Below are 19,594 nucleotides of genomic sequence, written 5' to 3' on the forward strand. Positions count from 1 at the left end.
TCTCTTACCCTCCAACTTTCTGAGGCCCCCCTCAGTCCTCCCTAGCAGCGTCACTGTTGAAAAGCAGTATTATAGATGACCAACTCCTATTTGATCAAATGTTGGTGGCTCAATTTGCACCGTTTCCCTTTGGCTCGCGTCTCATTTTTAACTTTGTCTTCCTCATCTCGAGACCTGTGTGCCGCCATCCTGCTGGGTTGCCTTTTCTGCCGGCCCGTGGACTGTCTAACGGAGACCTTCCGAGGGTGCACCGTGTGCTTCTGCTCGCTGTGCTCGTCGCTGTTCGGCTGCGAGCCCGGCGCCCTGCGGCCTCTCCTGGAGCTCACGCGGCCCTGCGGCCCATGCTCGTGCCGCTTCCTCTGCGACTGCGCCGGCTGCGACGTCTGCCTCCCGGCCACGGAGTGCCTGGACCTCGCCATGGAAATCTCTCAAATGCTCTACCACTGACGCGTCGCGTCGAAACAGGAGACGGACACGAGTCGAAGAAAGTCGTTTATTTGTTAACGTTTTTAACAAAAGCCAAATTACCGGGAGGGGGACAACACGCACGTGTTTGTGGTTTAACAGTCAGTTTTAACTCTCACACACACACACACACACACACCAGAGGAGAACATGTGGTAGATAATAGTTGCATATATGCAAAAAAAAAACAACAAAAAACATGAGAGGAGAGGAAGTGTGCTTTGGTGTAGAGCACCTTTAAATAGACCTAGCTCCAACTTTTGAACGATGAGCTACAAGCCGCCTGCTGAACAGAAAAAGCAAGCCGGTGTTAGAAAAATAACTAAAATTTAAATACAATTCTTAATATTTGCGCCTACTTTACTGAAGAGTTTACCTGCAGGTTCCTCTTAATCGTCCATTTTTCTAATCAGTGCTGAGGTGAAACTAGTAGCTGTTTTTTTTTAAAGAGTCAAAGCCCTCTGTAGTACATACAGCGAGCATTATTAAAGCATGATCAGAAATGATATGGCAAAGTAAAACAATCGGAGTAAAACATGCCAACTGGTGAAGGTCATTCAGTGATCATAGAAGGTTAAAGACAAAAATAGATATTAGTCATGAAAAAGCATTTATCAAACTATCAGGTATATATATATATAAAAAAAAGTTATGAGCTACAGTACTGTTGGAAAATTGTTCTCTTCTCAGACACTCATGCGTTTACTAAGTAAATCAACTCAAAAAATAAAACGTGGAAGAAATCCTGCTTTGGCTAAACCAGTAGCTTGTACGGCTTTACTATCACGAGAACATGCGACCGGGCCTAGAAGCAGTCCACTAGCTCTCATAAAATGCATAGACTGCCTTAAAAGTAAGGTGCAATAAAATTGCTCAAAATAAAATACTCTTATGTACAAAATGCAGTAAATATTTCACAATGTGCCAATTCATTTAAAAGATCCCTTCTGTAGCTGCTGGTGAGACAACCAACAGGAGCGAACGACGAACCCTGATTCCAGTCAGTTGAACAAAAATTAAAACGAAAAGTTGTACTGAATTGTTGGCATCTCTTAGTATGTTTGCTATGCCGGTGAATCCTCACTGCTTTTCTCATCATAATAATAAATTTTGAAAAAAAATAAAAGCAAGACGTCCCTTTTAAATCTCTGAATTCATCTTGAAAACTACTGAATTTCTTAATGCTAAAGGTCCACTTCACTAATATATAATATTCCATTTAATAAGATTGCATTTATAAACCTAGACAATCATTTAAGCTGTTCCCAATAGGAACAATATGTATGGAAAAAAAAAATTATAATAAATTCAATAACTAATCTTCTGATTCAATATTAAGTTAGTTTTCTATGATCGCTTTGAACTTTTTTCTTTTCAGTCCTATAAATAGACTTTAGTTATTAGGGATAGACTGCACTTCCTAGATCAACTCTGATCGCTATGGAAACCCATCACAAGTCCTCGTCCATTTCAAGGCTGCTCCTGCGGCTGCTGGTTTTAGAGGCACCTGGTGACAGTGGGGAGAACAGCGGCTCGCCCATCCTCTCCGGGGACAGGGCGCACCCGTCGTCCATGAGAATGTCCCCCAGGCCCACGTCCGGGTAGAGCGCCGAGGAGGCGGGGTCGTCCAGCTCGGCGAAGCTCAGGCTGCCGAGGTCCAGCGGGCTGCTGATGGTGACGCCGGCGGGGGAGTCGGAGGAGGGCGGGGAGAGGAAGGAGGCCGGCAGCGGCTGCGCTATGGCGCTCAGAGCCGAGAGGTTCAGGGTGGAGGCGGCGCCGGGGTTCTGGACGCCGTGGGGCGCCGCCTGCTGCTGCTGCTGCTGCTGCTGGGAGGCTGGCAGTCCGTGGAGCTGTGCCTGCATTTCAAGTTCCTGAAGAAATATATGTGAGAACGACACTGTGATGAATAAATCCACTTCTAATTAAAGAAAGGAAAGTTTGATAGATGTTTTAGGACTGTAACGTACAGCTCCTTACAAAAGTACAATTACAAATAAAAATCCACAACCTGCGGCTTGATTTCTATCCAAACAGTGTGGGATCAGCTTCCACTTAACTTATGGCTGCCAAGTCTCTGTGTTTATTTAACTGAAAGCTTTACACATTTATCTGCAAAAATACAAAAATAACTCAACCTCTGATACGACTGAAAAACCTACTACGACTTAAAGTGTTTCATATCAATCAATAACAAAATTTTTTTATATCAATAATTATTTAATCGTTTTTTGTTTATATCTGAAATGCTTCCACACTAGTGACGTGTTGTTCTGTGTCTTTTCCACATTTTGTTTTTATTTTGAAGCTGTTATGAGGTACTGCTGCTGCGCAAGTTACAGAATAAGTTGTTGCTAAGCAACCTCAGAGGAAGTGAGTTGGGTAGTACGGTACGGTAATTGGGGCCTGCCCATAGCAATGCATAAGGAGAGCAGTACTGACTTGCGAAGCAAGTCAGTACTGCCTCCATGCATTGCATGGCAGGCACCTATTATTCTACACCCAATAGAATGTCTCTTTATATCTTTATTGGGGCCTGCCCATAGCAATGCATAGGGATGTAATCCCTATGCATTGCATGGCAGGCACCTATTGTTCTACACCTCAAAATAACTGCCGCTTCCTACTACCGTTAATGCGGCTCGTACCGCTGCATGCCCCCTCACAATATATATATCAAAACGTGAGGCTCAATCCCGTGAGGGGAGCTATTACTTTTGTTGGCATTTCGAGTAACTGTGGCGACATAATTAACAAAAAACGAGCCAAATTTAACTCAAAACAAAAGTCTTAACTGACACAACACAGTGTCAGTTAGACTCAAAATAGACATAGAATTTAGTCTGCCTCTCTGAACTGCTCTTTAGAACTACAATGACTGAAGGTTAGAACTACAACATGGCGGACACTGAGTGCCTACAAAAGAGGTCTGAGCTGAATGTCAGAACTACAACATGGTGGAACTGTCAGTTACAACAGAGGAGGACTGAGCTGGCCTTTAGAACTACTTGTGTTTTGGGCATTATATAACTGATTTTACCCAACCATTGTTACACATGGGATTAGTTTAGCTCTTTGAAATGAAGCATACTGAAAATTTCAAAATAAAAGCCTTGAATATTTTTACATCATGTAGTTGCTCTTTTTGGCTTTATTTGACTTTTTCATCCAAAGCACTGTTACACATGATATTAGTTTAGCTCTTTGAAATGAAGCATACTGAAAATTTCAAAATAAAAGCCTTGAATATTTTTACATCAGATAATTGCTCTTTTTGGCTTTATGTGACTTTTTTATCCAAAGCACTGTTACACATGGGATTAGTGTGGCAATTTAAAATTAAGCTTAACAAAAAATTCAAAATAAAAGCCTTGACAATTTTTACATCAGATAATTGCTCTTTTGAGCACTATGTAACTGATTTAACCCAGCAATTGTTACACATGGGATTAGTTTGGCACTTTGAAATGAAGCTTAACAAAAATTTCAAAATAAAAGCCTTGAGAAATCTTACATTAGGTAATTGCTCTTTTGAGCAATAAATAACTGATTTAACCCAATGACTATTAGACATGGGATTAGTTTGGACCTTTGAAATTAAGCTTAACAAAAATTTCAAAATAAAAGCCTCAACATGCCCCTGAGGTTAGTGCACCGCTGCAGGCGGTGCAATAATATTATTCTGCATTATCTTTTTCTCTCAGGTCAGGGAACTGCCTTGCGCAGCAAGGCAGTTCATTAGCATTAGCATTTTAGCTTATATAAGCTATTAGCTATTTATTTGACTTTTTAGCCATGTTTAGTATACTGAATGGAGTAATACCATTATAGAAAACATCCCAGTGATGTCCCACATGCTACTGACAGCAATCACGCTAACATTAGCATTTTTGCTAATTTTAGCTGATACACTTACTTTATCATACTGAATTGTGCAAGTCAATGTTAGTAAACATTCTTGTCATTGTATTCATATGATTGCAGCTTTCTTTAGCATTGATGCTAATTTGTAGCATCAGAACGCTGGGTCCAAACCGACGGGCACACTTTGGCAGGCCCCGGTTAAATTTCTTCAGGAATTTTCTAGTTGGGGCCTGCCCATAGCAATGCATAAGGAGAGCAGTACTGACTTGCTTCGCAAGTCAGTACTGCCTCCATGCATTGCATGGCAGGCACCTATTATTCTACACCCAATAGAATGTCTCTTTTTGGGGCCTGCCATGCAAAGCAATGGCAGGAACCTATTACTATTGTCGGAGAGAAGCGTCTCTTTAATATTCTTTATTCTTCCGTAACCGTTAATGCGGCTCATACCGCTGGGTGCACACCTACAAATGAGGTATCAAAACGTGCAGAAAATTCACGCCATTGGAGCTATTATTTTTGGTGGGATTTGGGCTTAACGTGGCGACATAATTCGCAAAAAACTGCGAAAAAAACCCCATTATAAGTCAATGGGAAAAATCCTGGAAATACCCTATTTTTGAGGATTTTCTGTGTCGTCACAAATTCACCTAGAAATGCCATTCAAATTTCATTTTGTAGATACGTCTGTGATCTCTTCGAAAGTGAAGACGGCTCGTCGATAACAGTTACGGTTTGTCCACAATTTGCCTCTAAGCGACCCAAAGTTTCTCATTTTTCCTAAAGTTAGAGTGCTTCTCTCAGTGATTAGAGTGAGAGATCAAGACAACTTTTTCAACCCAAATCATTTTTGAAATCGCCATCACGGCCACAAATATCGCACGATTAGTATCAAAATCGGTCCTGACATTGATACGCCTGTCTGCTCCGGTAAAATGTTTTCGAAATTTATCTAGACCGTACGGTTTTCTGTCACGGAAATATCGCACGATTAGTATCAAAATCGGTCCTGACATTGATACGCCTGTCTGCTCCGGTAAAATGTTTTCGAAATTTATCTAGACCGTACGGTTTTCTGTCACGGTGCTTCAGAGCAAAGTCATGCGACAGGATTTTCTGAGGCTCTCAGGCTCTTTCACTAACACTTCACACCTTGGTGTGAAACTTATTTAACATAGCAACGGAACTCAAGAGGCTATTGGCTGCTGGTTTGGACTACAAATACGCATCATTGTAGTTCTATCTACAGTGGAACCCTCAGTTGAAACAGATCAGGACTGAACTGGCCTTTAGAACTACTTGCTGTTATGGGCTGTATATAACTGATTTAACTCAGTAACTGTTACACATGGGATTAGTTTTGAACTTTAAAATGAAGCTTAACAAAAATTTCACAATAAAAGCCTTGAATATTTTTACATCATGTAATTGCTCTTTTTGGCTTTATTTGACTTTTTCATCCAAAGCACTGTTACACATGGTATTAGTTTGGCCCTTTGAAATGAAGCTTAACAAAAATTTCAAAATAAAAGCCTTGAATATTTTTACATCAGAAAATTGCTCTTTTGAGCTTTATATAACTGATTTAACCCAGCAATTGTTACACATGTGATTAGTGTGGCAATTTAAAATTAAGCTTGATGAAAATTTCAAAATAAAAGCCTTGAATATTTTTACATCATGTAATTGCTCTTTTTGGCTTTATTTGACTTTTTCATCCAAAGCACTGTTACACATGGTATTAGTTTGGCCCTTTGAAATGAAGCATACTGAAAATTTCAAAATAAAAGCCTTGAATATTTTTACATCAACTACTTGCGTTTTCAGCATTATATAACTGATTTAACCCAATGACTATTACACATGGGATTAAAATAGACTGTTTTGCATGAGCAGCAGATAGATCCTCTATTGCACATGTGTCAAACTCAAGGCCCGCGGGCCACATGTGGCCCGCTACGTCATTTTATGTGGCCCTCTCCCCCCTACCACCGTTTTACAGCCCCATTGATTGACTTAAAATAGGTTTTGAGCACGAATTGACTACAAACTACATATCCCATAATGCCTTCCGATTCTTACCAACCAACATTACGGCTTCTCGCCACTAGAGTGCAGCAGAGTCACCTCAAGCTGATTATTAATTTTCCCAGCGAATAAAACTGAAACATCGACAAGCTAAGCTAAAGAGCGAAGTCCCGTGATGTTTCAATCGAGGACTTTTACCGTCTCCTGCCCCCTGATTTGATGCCACAGCTTCGACTCCATGCAGCTCGTGTTTTGTCCACGTTTGGAAGCACCTATCTGTGCGAACAGATGTTTTCAATAATGACTTTAAACAAGACCAAGCACAGATCGCGCATTACTGACGAAAACCTACACGCCGTTTTGCGGATTGCCACAGAATAGAACTAAAACCAGACATCGACGAACTGACCAGGGGAAAACGGTGCCAGACATCCGGCCAGAAAACATTGGTAAGCACAAACAAACTACATTTAAATAGAATGAATGTAAAACCAAAACTCAGTATACTGGAATATGCATATAGTTTATTGATTTTGCTTGTGTTTTGTGTTTATTTACAGAACACAACACAATGAGGATGTGTGTGAGTTGGTGACAGGGTGAAGAGGGATCAGCGTTGTGTTCAAGGACAGGCAACGTCACCTCATTGTTTTGTTCTTATGTGAAATGCATGTTCGTTGTGTAATAAATAACGAAAAAGTTTTGTGAATGAAGTTGAGAGTTAATATCAAAACTTGTTTTTTATTATTTGTCTGCTTATCTTCAAAGCAGACAAAGAATAATTTTCCCAGCGAATAAAACTGAAACATCGACAAGCTAACGAGCTAAAGAGCGAAGTTTAGCTGAGCAGTCTAAAAATACTGAGCATATTTTTAAACTGCTCAGTTTAAAAGTACTGTAATTTTTAAACTGAGCAGTAATTTTACATCCATGCAAACTCAAATGTAATATTTAAAACTTGAATACATAAAATCAGTTATTTAACAATATGAGGTGTTGTTTAAAAATAAAAAAGATAGCAATTTCTTTTTATTGCAGAGACATTAGATTCTTAAATTTATGGTATTCTTTAAATGTTGTAATTTTGGTTCATTGTAAACTTTACCTGTAAAAAGTTTGTAGAAATCTTTAACATAAGGTCAATATATATTTTTAAACTGTGATATGTTGTGTGTGTGCGTTATTGAAAATTTATATTTGTGACAATCATTAGGTAAATGCTAATGAACTGCCTTCCTGCAGTTTGTGAGCATTGAACTGTTACTAAACAGTTCAATGCAAGGTTCATTAGCGTTAGCATTTTAGCTTCAATAAGCTATTAGCTATTTATTTTACTTTTTAGCAATGTTTAGTATACTGAATGGAGTAAATCAATTACAGAAAATATCCTAGTGATTTCCCACATACTGATGAAAGCAATGACGCTAACATTAGCGTTTCTGCTGATTTTAGCTGATATACTTACTTTATAATACTGAATGGTGCACGTCCGCCTTACTTAACGTTCTTGCGATTCTCTGCGTGCCACTGATTACGTCGCGGCGTTCTTTGGCGTCGATGACGATTTGTAGCGTGACGACGCCGGGCCCAGACCCACGGGCGCGCCTTGGCAGGCCCCGGCTAAATTTCTTCCGAAATTTTCTAGTTATATATTACTTCTTCCGTTACCGTTAATGCGGCTCGTACCGCTGCGAGCCCACCCACAAAAGTGGTATCAAAACGTGCGGCTTATTCCCGCCATTGGAGCTATTATTTTTATAAGGAATTGGACTTACGATGGCGACGTAAAAAGCGAAAAACGAGCCAATTTTCCAACTGCCAAAACGCAGAGCATAACTGACACCAACTGCCGCTTTTTTAGAGTGAGAAATGAAGAGAATTTTTGACCCCAAAATAATTTTGAAATCGCCATCACGCCCACAAATATCGCACGATTGGTATCAAACTCGGTCCTGACATTGATACGCATGCCTGCTCCGGTAAAATGTTTTCGAAATTTCTCTAGGGCTTACGGTTTTCTGTCACGGTGCTTCAGAGCAAAGTCATGCGCCAGGATTTTCTGTCGCTCTCTCAGGCTCTCTCCCATGTATTTTCATATATTTCTCAAAAATTTCAGATCTGGGCACACCATTTCTTTCTCTTATCGCTGTTAATACTGTGAGTGACGTAGAGATATGAATCGCGGGACTATCGGAGACGACAAATAGCCCTCTCATACGCTTCAAACGCTTTTCGAATATGTATTACGGTTCCCGAACGGGAAGGAGTTGTTTCCAATGCTTTTTTTAGTTCAAACTGGCTGGCTCAAACAGAGAATTGTCTCCCCCTGCATGTCTCACTCACAGCTGACAGTTGGCAGAGAGAATTATTTACCATAGCAACGGAACTCAGGAGGCTATTGGCTGCTGGTTAGGACTACAAATACGCATCACTGTAGTTCTAACTATAGTGGAAGACTCAGTTGAAACAGAGGAGGACTGAACTGGCCTTTACAACTACTTGCTGCTATGGGCTGTATTTAACTGATTTAACTCAGTCACCGTTACACATGGGATTAGTTTGGAACATTAAAATGAAGCATACTGAAAATTTCAAAATAAAAGCCTTGAATATTTTTACATCATGTAATTGCTCTTTTTGGCTTTATGTGACTTTTTTATCCAAAGCACTGATACACATGGGATTAGATTGGCCTTTTGAAATGAAGCATAAAGAAAATTTCAAAATAAAAGCCTTGAATATTTTTACATCAACTGCTTGTGTTTTGAGCATTATTTAACTGATTTAACCCAATGACTATTACACATGGGATTAGTTTGGACCTTTGAAATTAAGCTTAACAAAAATTTCAAAATAAAAGCCTCAACATGCCCCTGAGGTTAGTGCACCGCCACAGGCGGTGCGATAATATTATTCTGCATTATCTTTTTCTCTCAGGTTAGGAAACTGCCTTGCGCAGCAAGGCAGTTCATTAGCATTAGCATTTTAGCTTCAATAAGCTATTAGCTATTTATTTGACTTATTAGCCATGTTTAGTATACTGAATGGAGTAAGTCCATTATAGAGAACATCCTAGTGATGTCCCACATGCTAGTGACAGCAATGATGCTAACATTAGCATTTTTGCTAATTTTAGCTGCTAAACTTACTTTATCATATTGAATGGTGCAAGTCCAGTTTACTTAACATTCTTGTGATTCTCCTCATATGATTGCAACTTTCTTTAGCATTGATGCTAATGTCTAGCATCAGAACGCTGGGTCCAAACCGACGGGCACACTTTGGCAGGCCCCGGTTAAATTTCTTCAGGAATTTTCTAGTATCTTTATTTATTTTTCTTCCATCACCGTTAATGCGGCTCGTACCGCTGCGTGCACCCCCACAAAAGTGGTATCAAAACGTGCGGCTCGATGCCGAGAAGGGAGCTATTATTTTTATAAGGAATCGGACTTACAATGGCGACGTAAAAAGCGACCAACGAGCCAAATTTCCAACTGCTGAAACGCAGAGCATAACTGACACCAACTGCCGCTTTTTTAGAGTGAGAAATGAAGAGAATTTTTGACCCCAAATTAATTTTGAAATCGCCCTCACGCCCACAGATATCGCCCAATTGGTATCAAACTCGGTCATGACATCGATACGCATGCCTGCTCCGGTAAAATGTTTTCGAAATTTCTCTAGGGCTTACGGTTTTCTGTCAAGGTGCTTCAGAGCGAAATCATGCGCCAGGATAACTGACGCTCTCCCAGATTCACTTCCATGTATTTCTGAAAGATTTCTGTGCTCTGCATACACCATTTTTGTCTCATCACTGCAATTACTGTGAGTGAGCTACAAATATGAATCGCGGTACTATGGTAGACGACAAATAGTCCTCTCATATGCTTCAAACGGTTTTCCAATACGTCTCTCGGTTCCTGAACGGCAAGGAGTTGTTCGGACTGCTTTTTCCATATAAACCAATGGGGTGTCTCACAAAGATAGAATTTTTTGTCCACCTTTCTCTCTCACACACACATGACAGTTAGCAGAGGATTGATAACCATAGCAATGGAACACAGGAGGGGATTGGCTGCTGGTTAGGACTACAAATATGCATCACTGTAGTTCTAATCAATACTCAGTTAAAACAGAGGGCTGAGCTGCCATTTAGAGCTATTGGCTGTTTTGGCCAGTAAATAACGGATTTAACCCAAACACTGTTCGACATTTTAATTAGTGTGATCATTTAATATGAAGCTTATGCTTTTTTTCAAAATAAAAGCCTCAATAACCCCCTTAGGTTAATGCACCGCCGCAGGCGGTGCAATAATATTAGCATGCATTATATTTTTCTCTCAGGTTAGGGAACTGCCTTGCGCAGCAAGGCAGTTCATTAGCATTAGCCTTTTACCTTAAATAAGCTATTAGCTATTTTCTTACTTATTAGCCATGTTTAATATACTGAGTGGAGTAAGTCAATTACAGACAACATTCTAATGATATGCCACTGCTTCAAACAGTTAGAATTCTGTCTCTCCCTCTCTGTCTCACTCACATGACAGCTGAACTGCTCTTTAGAACTACAATGACTGAAGGTTAGAACTACAACATGGCGGACACTGAGTGCCTACAAAAGAGGTCTGAGCTGAATGTCAGAACTACAACATGGTGGAACTGTCAGTTACAACAGAGGAGGACTGAGCTGGCCTTTAGAACTACTTGTGTTTTGGGCATTATATAACTGATTTTACCCAACCATTGTTACACATGGGATTAGTGTGGCAATTTAAAATGAAGCTTACTGAAAATTTCAAAATAAAAGCCTTGAATATTTTTACATCATGTAGTTGCTCTTTTTGGCTTTATTTGACTTTTTCATCCAAAGCGCTGTTACACATGATATTAGTTTAGCTCTTTGAAATGAAGCATACTGAAAATTTCAAAATAAAAGCCTTGAATATTTTTACATCAGATAATTGCTCTTTTTGGCTTTATGTGACTTTTTTATCCAAAGCACTGTTACACATGGGATTAGTGTGGCAATTTAAAATTAAGCTTAACAAAAATTTCAAAATAAAAGCCTTGACAATTTTTACATCAGATAATTGCTCTTTCGAGCATTATATAACTGATTTAACCCAGCAATTGTTACACATGGGATTAGTTTGGCACTTTGAAATGAAGCTTAACAAAAATTTCAAAATAAAAGCCTTGAGAAATTTTACATTAGGTAATTGCTCTTTTGAGCAATAAATAACTGATTTAACCCAATGACTATTACACATGGGATTAGTTTGGACCTTTGAGATTAAGCTTAACAAAAATTTCAAAATAAAAGTCTCATCATGCCCCTGAGGTTAGTGCACCGCCTGCAGCTATTTATTTGACTTATTAGCCATGTTTTTTCTACTGAATGGAGTAATACCATTATAGAAAACATCCTAGTGATGTCCCACATGCTAGTGACAGCAGTCATGCTAACATTAGCATTTTTGCTAATTTTAGCTGATACACTTAGTTTATCATACTGAATGGTGCAAGTGAATGTTAGTCAATAGTCTTGTCAATCTTCTCATACTATTGCAGCTTTCTCTAGCATTGATGCTAATTTCTAGCATCAGAACGCTAGGTCCAAACCGACGGGCACACTTTGGCAGGCCCCGGTTAAATTTCTTCAGGAATTTTCTAGTTTTATTTACACAGCACATTTTCAGCAACAAGGCAATTCAAAGTGCTTAGTTAGGTGATGTCACCGACCTATAGCAACAGCTAACAGGGGCTGAGCGGCTGGCGCCTTTCCTCTGCCTCACTCTCCCAGAATGCTGTGCGGCTCTGAATCAGAGTTCAGTGAATGTTCTATATATTTAATACTGAAAATCAGTCAGTTGTAATAACTATTGATATCAATCACGTATCTATAGCGATATATATATTGTTATTAATTTATTGTCCAGCCCTACTCTAACGACAGAGGCAGAGTGGCTCCGCAATTTGCAAATGCCGTGTTTTATCAACGGGATTTACGTTTGGATTTGACTAGGCTCCCAACAGATGAATACGTTTTGACCTAAAACATTTCACTGCAGCTCTGGCTGCACGTTTAGCGCGCCTATCCTGCTGGAAGGTGAACCTCCGCACCAGTCTTAAATCTTTCCCGTCTCGGCGTGATGCTGCCGCCGTCAGGTTTCGCCGCAACGATCGCGTGTGTACAAGTGTGCCAACAGTGAACGCTTTGAAGAGCGCAAACTCAGACCTGGATGCGTAACATTAGAACGTGGTTGGCCTGCTCCAGCTTCTTCTGGCGCATTTCGACATCCTTGGCTCTCTGCTGCTCCTTCTGTAGCTTCCTGATGTAGTCCACAGAGGCCTTCAGGATAGTGCCTTTATTCCAACGCATCTCCCTGTCAGGCCCAAATAAGGAAAAAAAAAACAATTTAAATGCAGTTGCACAAGACACAACTGTAATGTTTATTGAGAAAGGAAAATAAGTTGTTCCTTTTAGCAACTTACGGGTCAATCGTCTTGGGGATCAGAGTACCCAGCTCCTTTATTCGGTCGTTTATGTTGAATCTTCGCCTCCGCTCGACTGCAGCGAAAAGGTTAAAAAAAATTGGCACATTCTGCAGATTTTTCACGAAAAACAAACTAAAAATGCAAATAAAGAAATTATTCAATTTCTTTTTTTTTTAAGTAGGAAAATAAACATTTTATTGCATTTATATATCATTCCATTAGCTTAGTTTGATCATTTGTAGCAAAGGATGCATGTGCAGCTAAAAAAGTACTTCTAACATTAACATGAACAAATCGAAGAGTTCTGGGTAGAGCATTTTTAAAGAAAAAGTTTTTTTTTTTATCTTAAATGAAAAAAATATATTTTTTGTACAGTTTTAGCTTAATTACTGCTTTGACTGTGTGTGCTTCCTTTTCAGAAAATAGCTTTTTTTAATAGTCTGTTTACTCCAGTTAACTATTAATTGATTGCTAAATTAGTTGATTATTTCATCAGTCGTTCCAGCCCAACTCTGATTCAAAGAGACTCAAACACTGCGGGCGACTTACTGAGGTTATGGTTGTCTTTCTTCTGCCTTTCCTTCAATAATGCTTTGGCATCGGTGTCTGAAAGAGGAGTTTTGTAGTGGAATCAGACACGTTAAATGAAAGTTTCATGACGACGCAGACAGAAGTTAATGCAAGCAAGCTCCGTACCGGTGATTTCCCTTTTGATTTGTGGAAGGTCAGCAGGGCAGGAGTTGCTGACAGTGAGAGTAGGAGCTGCCATTCCAGGGCTGTGGTAAACATCCAGCAGGTTTCCCGGGAGCTGCAGCAACGGCAAACATGTTACCATGCATGCAGCGAATAGTCGATGAGAGCAAAAAAAAGGAAATATCTATTGAACCGACGACACGTAAGGAACTTCAAAATGAAACTGCTGTTCAATTTGAAAGCTGCTCTTCATCGCAGGAGCTTTAAAACATTAAAGTTTGGAGCGTTTACCTCGGCTTGTTTCCTTTTCTGGTCCTCCAAAAGCATCACCATAATCCTCATTATTCAATTTATCCTACAAGTTTCTCCCCCACCCCTAGTTATCAGTTAACCTGCTGCTGCGTTTTTAATAGTTGACACAATCCACTTGGACTCGCCTCCCCTCGTCAGGCGGGCCTGTGACGGCTCTGGCCCGCCCAGGCAGCGCTTCTGTGACGAATCGTAAGCGAGTGCCACAAATGTATATTTACTCCCACAGCTTCTGAATTCCACACGTGGAAGAGAGCGTTCCCTTCGCGGAAAAACCACTCAGGAGCCGGGTTCTGAGGGCTACGATACCACGCGGAAACCAGAATAACCTGTCGGTCGTGAGGGAAATGTCGAACAGGAAGCATTCAGAACAAACAGCATTGTTCTTCATACCGTGCTGGGCAGCTGAAGACCTGAGTCGATCAAGGTGATGATGTCGTCGTTGAAGCTGGATTCGAGACTGATGATGTCGTCGATCACATCATCGATCTGGACAGGAAGAGAGAGAGAGAGAAAAGGCCTCCGTCAGATTCATTCCGGGAGCAAAACGGCGGCGACATGAAGCGGAGCTCGGCTTCACAGACGGAGCTGCGTGGTTCTGTTCAGCTGCAGGTGCAACATTTAACATCCTGTTGTGACAACAGAGCGACGAGAATGAGACAACAGGAGGCATACATCGTCCCGGTGGGAGCTCCGAGCAAACGCAGCCTTTAAACTAGAAAGGAGCCGGGCGACCTGCGATTAACTTCCTCAAAACACATTCGGCGAATCTGCAGAAACAACAACGGACGGGCGGCGTTGTGCAATCCGCTGCGGGAGGAATAAAAACGAAACCCAGAGTGAAAAGCGTAGGAATTTCCCATACTTCCTCCTTGTTGGAGCCGATGTTCAGCAGAGCCATGGGGCTGTTGGGGGCGCTGCTGGCGGAGGGGCCGACTTCGGGGGCCGAACTGGACTGGTGCACGGGGGACACGCCGAGTGACTGCGTGACCGCCTTGTTTCCCAAAGTGGTGGAGAGGTACTGCTTCACCTGCTGCCTCTGGGCCTGCTGGATGTGGTACTTGGTGGGGTTCTCCAAGTGCGTCTGCACCTGGAACATTTCAAAGGTTTAAACGCTCGGAATCCCACATGAACCCACAACATTGTGACAAGGGAAAAAAAAAGATTTAATGATGCAAACATATTAGAATTGCATGTTTTTAACTTGGTTTGTTATTGTTTTCCTGCTTGAGACATGAGCAACAGGTGACTGCAAAACCAGGAAGGAAATAAAAACAATGAAAGTGGATCCTCTGAAAACTTTTACAGAGTTTTCAGATACGTGTCGTACATAACAAAAATCTTTAGATTGAGGGTGTTCAAACTTTTTTTTTTTTCCATGTGAGCCAAATAATTTACAATTAAAAGCTAAAATTGAACTGAACTATTTTAAATCAACCAATAAAGGTATCAGATATTTTTATTTGTTAAATGAAAGGGAACCGCTTTGCTTATTATTTCAGGCTCAATTGAAGAAAACAGATTTTTTTTTTTTTTTTGAGTTTGCAGCAATAAAAGGGTCAGTCTTTCTATGAAAAAAATTCCTGTAATTAGCCAGGGTTCAATAAAGCAATTGCAAGCAGATTCGGGTGTATTGTGGAGCGTAAGTCATAGAGCTGATGTGATTCTAGTTACTATGACAACAGAAAGAAACCAGAGGACCTGGAAAATATGATCACGTTGTGTTGCATCTAACATTTTTGTGAGTAGATTTTGATTTAAAAGTAGCAGCTTTGTCCCAAGTCATTGAATTTACTCTTGAATTAGATTAGTTTGAAGTTAGCTCACACTGCTGCTGAGGCGGTGAAACAAACATAAATTCATGCTCTTAAACGCTGTCTTTTTTTTTTTTAAAGAAAAGATAGATGACACACTGTTCAATCAATGACAGTTACATATTAATAAAAAAAATAAATAAATGCCTGGCTCTTACTTTTAGCACCTCCACAGGCACCTGTGCCGGCGGGGGCCGAGCAGCGTTGGGCGGTAGGGAGACGGAGATAGCTGGCGTGGAGTCGGAAGCTCTGAGCAGGGAGGCGGAGGCCTGCTGCTGGGCCTCGCGCCGCTCCTGCTCCTGGGCTTGCTCTCGCATCAGCTGCTGGCGCAGCAACACGCGCGACGACATGGTGGACACAGATTAAGATCTAAGGATGGAGCTGGAGAGCAAAAACGGGAAAAATGAGATCTAAATGTGGTATATAGAGTAATATTTGCTTTAAAGCCATTATAATAACATATTTACACAACAGCTGCAATTCACTCCAATCTAATCATAGAGTGATACTGACTTACAATGCAGCTCAATCTGCGGCTGCAACTAATGATTATTCTAGCAATCAATTATTCTGATGATTAATTGGATAAAAAAAAAATTGGCACAATTTATCAATATTTCATAAAGTGCAACCACTTTATGAAATATTGGGAACACAATGAAATATGTAAATAAATAGTTACATTTCTTTTTTTAAAATAGGAAAATAAACATTTTATTTTGCATAAATTGCATTAACACAGAATTTCTTTAGTTTTGCTTGATCATTTGTAGCAAAGGATAAAAAAAAACTTTTATCAACATGAGAAAACCTCAGTCATTTCTGACTGACTTAACATCAATGCAGTGTAAGGCTAATTTTTAGATTAACTGATTAACAATTGGATAGTAAAAGGTGTTTAATAGGCAGTTTTTATTTTATTTTTTGTTTTTTTACACAATTTTAACCAGGTTTAGATAAATAACCTAGGATGTTTTCTTTTTTAGCCAAATGGGTTTTTGTATTTTCTAAATGCAAAATGTGTATATTTTTACACAGTTTTGACTGAATTACTTCTCTGTGTTGTTGTTTTTTTCAGCAAATGGACGTTTTTTTGCCTGTTTACGCCACAAATTAGTTGATTACATTAATAATTAATTCGATTAACCATTTCAGTCGTAATTCAATCGTACTGTTAATGCAGTGTAAGGAGAGTTAGTTGACTGTCATTTGGTCAAATAATGTTAAAATGCCTATATATACGGTCTAATCACACTGCTTATCTTCTTCAGAACTACAACACCGGCTCAAACGGTATTTTAAATTTTTTTGTCCTAACAGATCACTGACTTTTTGCTCCCTGTAAAAACCAAACAACAGATCAACTTCCAGCTAATTAAATGAACTTTTCTCCCTTTTGAACTTCCTGTGTTGCTATTTCAGCTGTAAAAACGGAACATTATCACCTACAAGTTTGTGATGACCTCTCATCACCCACTACTGATGCGTGTAGCTGGAAAACAAAAATCACTCCAGCATCAATAAAACAGATCGTCTATTACCACACATCACCATGGAAACGCAATAAAATCATAAAATCAACTTATTCTCTTAAAAATGTAGGCGATGCTGTCGGACACAAGGCCATCCAGTCTGACAGAGTCAAAAACAATCTTAGTCTGATAATAAAAAAATGCTTGTTGTTCTTTGCATTGAAGTGTTCTTCAATTCACTTTTTGTTTTCAGTTTAATAATAAAAATTAAAAAAAAAAACAGATAAAGGGTTTAGGAGATGTGCTTTGATGAAGGGATAGCTTTTGTGATTCTTTGTATTTTTCTCCTTCATGTGTTCCTAGCGGGGGGAAAAATGGAATTGCTCAAGATCTGCACAGGCAGGCTGACTTCAGAGAAAACCAGAAATCAGTATCTGCCAGGAAAAGTTTCTATTTGTGCATCTCTAGATTTTTTTTTCCCGTTTCCCATTCAGGTCTTGACTTTATTAATATTTCTTCTCGCCTTTAACCATCTGCACGGCAGAAAAAATTGAAAAGATTCGATTCGTTACAAAATGTTTTTGTTATTTGAGCAATTACATTTTTTAAAGTTTTACTTTTTATATAGCTTAATTACACACAGAGTGATGCGTTTCAAAAATGAGAATGTATTCTTGCTCATTTTGATTATTATGGCTTTCAGCTGGCCTTGACCGACACGCAGCGACGCTGTGATCAACAACGCAGGTATTGGTATCATCGAGGCGGGTGGGCGTCAAGTCTAGCTGCAAAACAGAATCAGTATCTTCACAAAGCTTGTCAGAGAGAAAGAATGAAGTGCTGTAAAGTTCCTCTGCTGCGTTGGCACTGAACTTAATAAATTACCACTAAGTTGAAGCGTCGCGCTGGAGCTGAAGCAACTTGGATTCTGTGCCTTTCCACTCGTTCTCCAGACTCTGGGACATTGATTTTAAAGAGTAGTTTGGACCACTGAGCAACAGTCCTGTCCTTTCACTGAAACACTTCACTTCTGACCTCTGTGTTTCAGGAGTGGATTACCACAAGGAAGGCAGTTGTAACCCAAAGTGCTGGATACGTCAGTCAACATCTGGAGAATAGCTGCTGCTTTCCCTGTTGCTTGTTCGCCATTTTCTTTTTACCCTTTCACTTATTTTTCCCCATTACTACGCTTTGACGAACCGCTCTGACCAAACAGCAGTTTTCTGTCAAGTTTGTATTCTTCCACATAATTATGTAGATCACAGGCAACTTCAGAATGAAAAAGAAAATCTATTTCATTATTGATCTGAAGTGACATTCCAGGTTTCTTACGACCTCAATTTGCCACAATTTTCCATGATCAAATTAAAATGTTAAGCTATAAACACATCACAATGTGTGCAGTGAAACTATCCTTGTTGAATTCAATTAGATATATTTAGTGAGATTCTAACTCACTGATGCAAGTTACTGTAAAGAACTTGAGCGATTCAGTAAACATTTACTCTTATAATCTCATCCTTGAGTTAAACACAGGGTTCTTACACAATCTCTAGAGTAGTGGAGTATTTTTTTTGCCTTTACATTTTTTTTTTCCATTTTGCACACAGACGGACAGTTTGCTCTTGGAGTAAAAAAAATAAAACCGGAGCCATTCTCTGTAGCCAGACAGTTCAGCACACGCTGTTCCACGCAGAGAGGCTGCAGGCTGCGCGCTACGTCCCCCGCTAGCTGGTTACGTAAAAACACTTGAAAAGTGCGCTAAAAATGATAGCGTACCTCTCCGAAAGCAGAAGTTTCTGCTACATGCCTTACGTGGCTGTTCGTGTTGGTTAAAAATTTGTTTAAACACCACAGGCGGTAGTTAGTTTATTCCAGCTGTTTTGTAATCTCTATTTTAAGCGGTCTGCTTCGGCGTCTTGACTTAGCCGAGCTCATTTTGACAACTCCGACTTTCTGAAGGGCCCACGCCAACCAGCTGATAAAAAAACACACAACTAATGTACAATACACATTATAAACTCTTTATGTCCGCTTCTTTTATTTTAACGAGAAAATAAAGCGTCGTTAGTTGCTTTTTCTTTCTTACTAAAACGAGCAACGGCTAGGTAGAAATAGGAAGTTGCCGCTCAGCTAGCAAGTCAAGCTAGCAGCAGTCGACCATTACCCAACAAGTTCAGGCTTCTAAATTAGGAAACATGCCGTCGAGTCAGATATACTTACCAAGCAAATGTGTTAATTTCACATAATTACAGCCATTAATTCCCGGAAACCTCCGCTTTCTTTGCCATGTTTTAGTGTCGGCGGTTACAAACTGAGCAGCCCCCTAGCCTCGACACAAGCTGTTGTTTATGTTGCGCCGAGGTCGGTCATCACGCCGACGTTACCCGGAAGTTGTCGAAATCTGTCAAGTTGTTTTAACTGAATAGTTTTCCTCTTTAGAACTGATTTTTT

General features: G+C 40.0%; 1 protein-coding gene across 2 annotated transcripts; it reads right to left on the bottom strand.

Moving 5' to 3' along the window:
• Positions 1-479: 479 nt before the first annotated feature.
• On the bottom strand, positions 480-19,516 carry tfe3 (transcription factor binding to IGHM enhancer 3). 2 transcript variants are annotated; one of them, XM_023325469.1, is made up of 9 exons: positions 19,364-19,516; positions 15,827-16,049; positions 14,720-14,944; positions 14,248-14,343; positions 13,549-13,660; positions 13,402-13,458; positions 12,850-12,925; positions 12,593-12,740; positions 480-2,336 (listed from the first exon to the last, which is right to left on the bottom strand). In XM_023325469.1, the coding sequence occupies exons 2-9, from the start codon at positions 16,016-16,018 to the stop codon at positions 1,917-1,919; spliced, it is 1,326 nt and encodes a 441-aa protein (XP_023181237.1). In that variant the 5' UTR covers positions 16,019-16,049; positions 19,364-19,516; the 3' UTR covers positions 480-1,916. The 2 variants fall into 2 exon arrangements, with proteins under 2 accessions (XP_023181237.1, XP_023181236.1); XM_023325468.1 differs by having other exon boundaries at positions 12,593-12,749.
• Positions 19,517-19,594: the final 78 nt, after the last annotated feature.

This window comes from Xiphophorus maculatus, chromosome 20 (genome assembly GCF_002775205.1).
Source record: "Xiphophorus maculatus strain JP 163 A chromosome 20, X_maculatus-5.0-male, whole genome shotgun sequence".
Taxonomy (NCBI): Eukaryota; Metazoa; Chordata; class Actinopteri; order Cyprinodontiformes; family Poeciliidae; genus Xiphophorus; species Xiphophorus maculatus.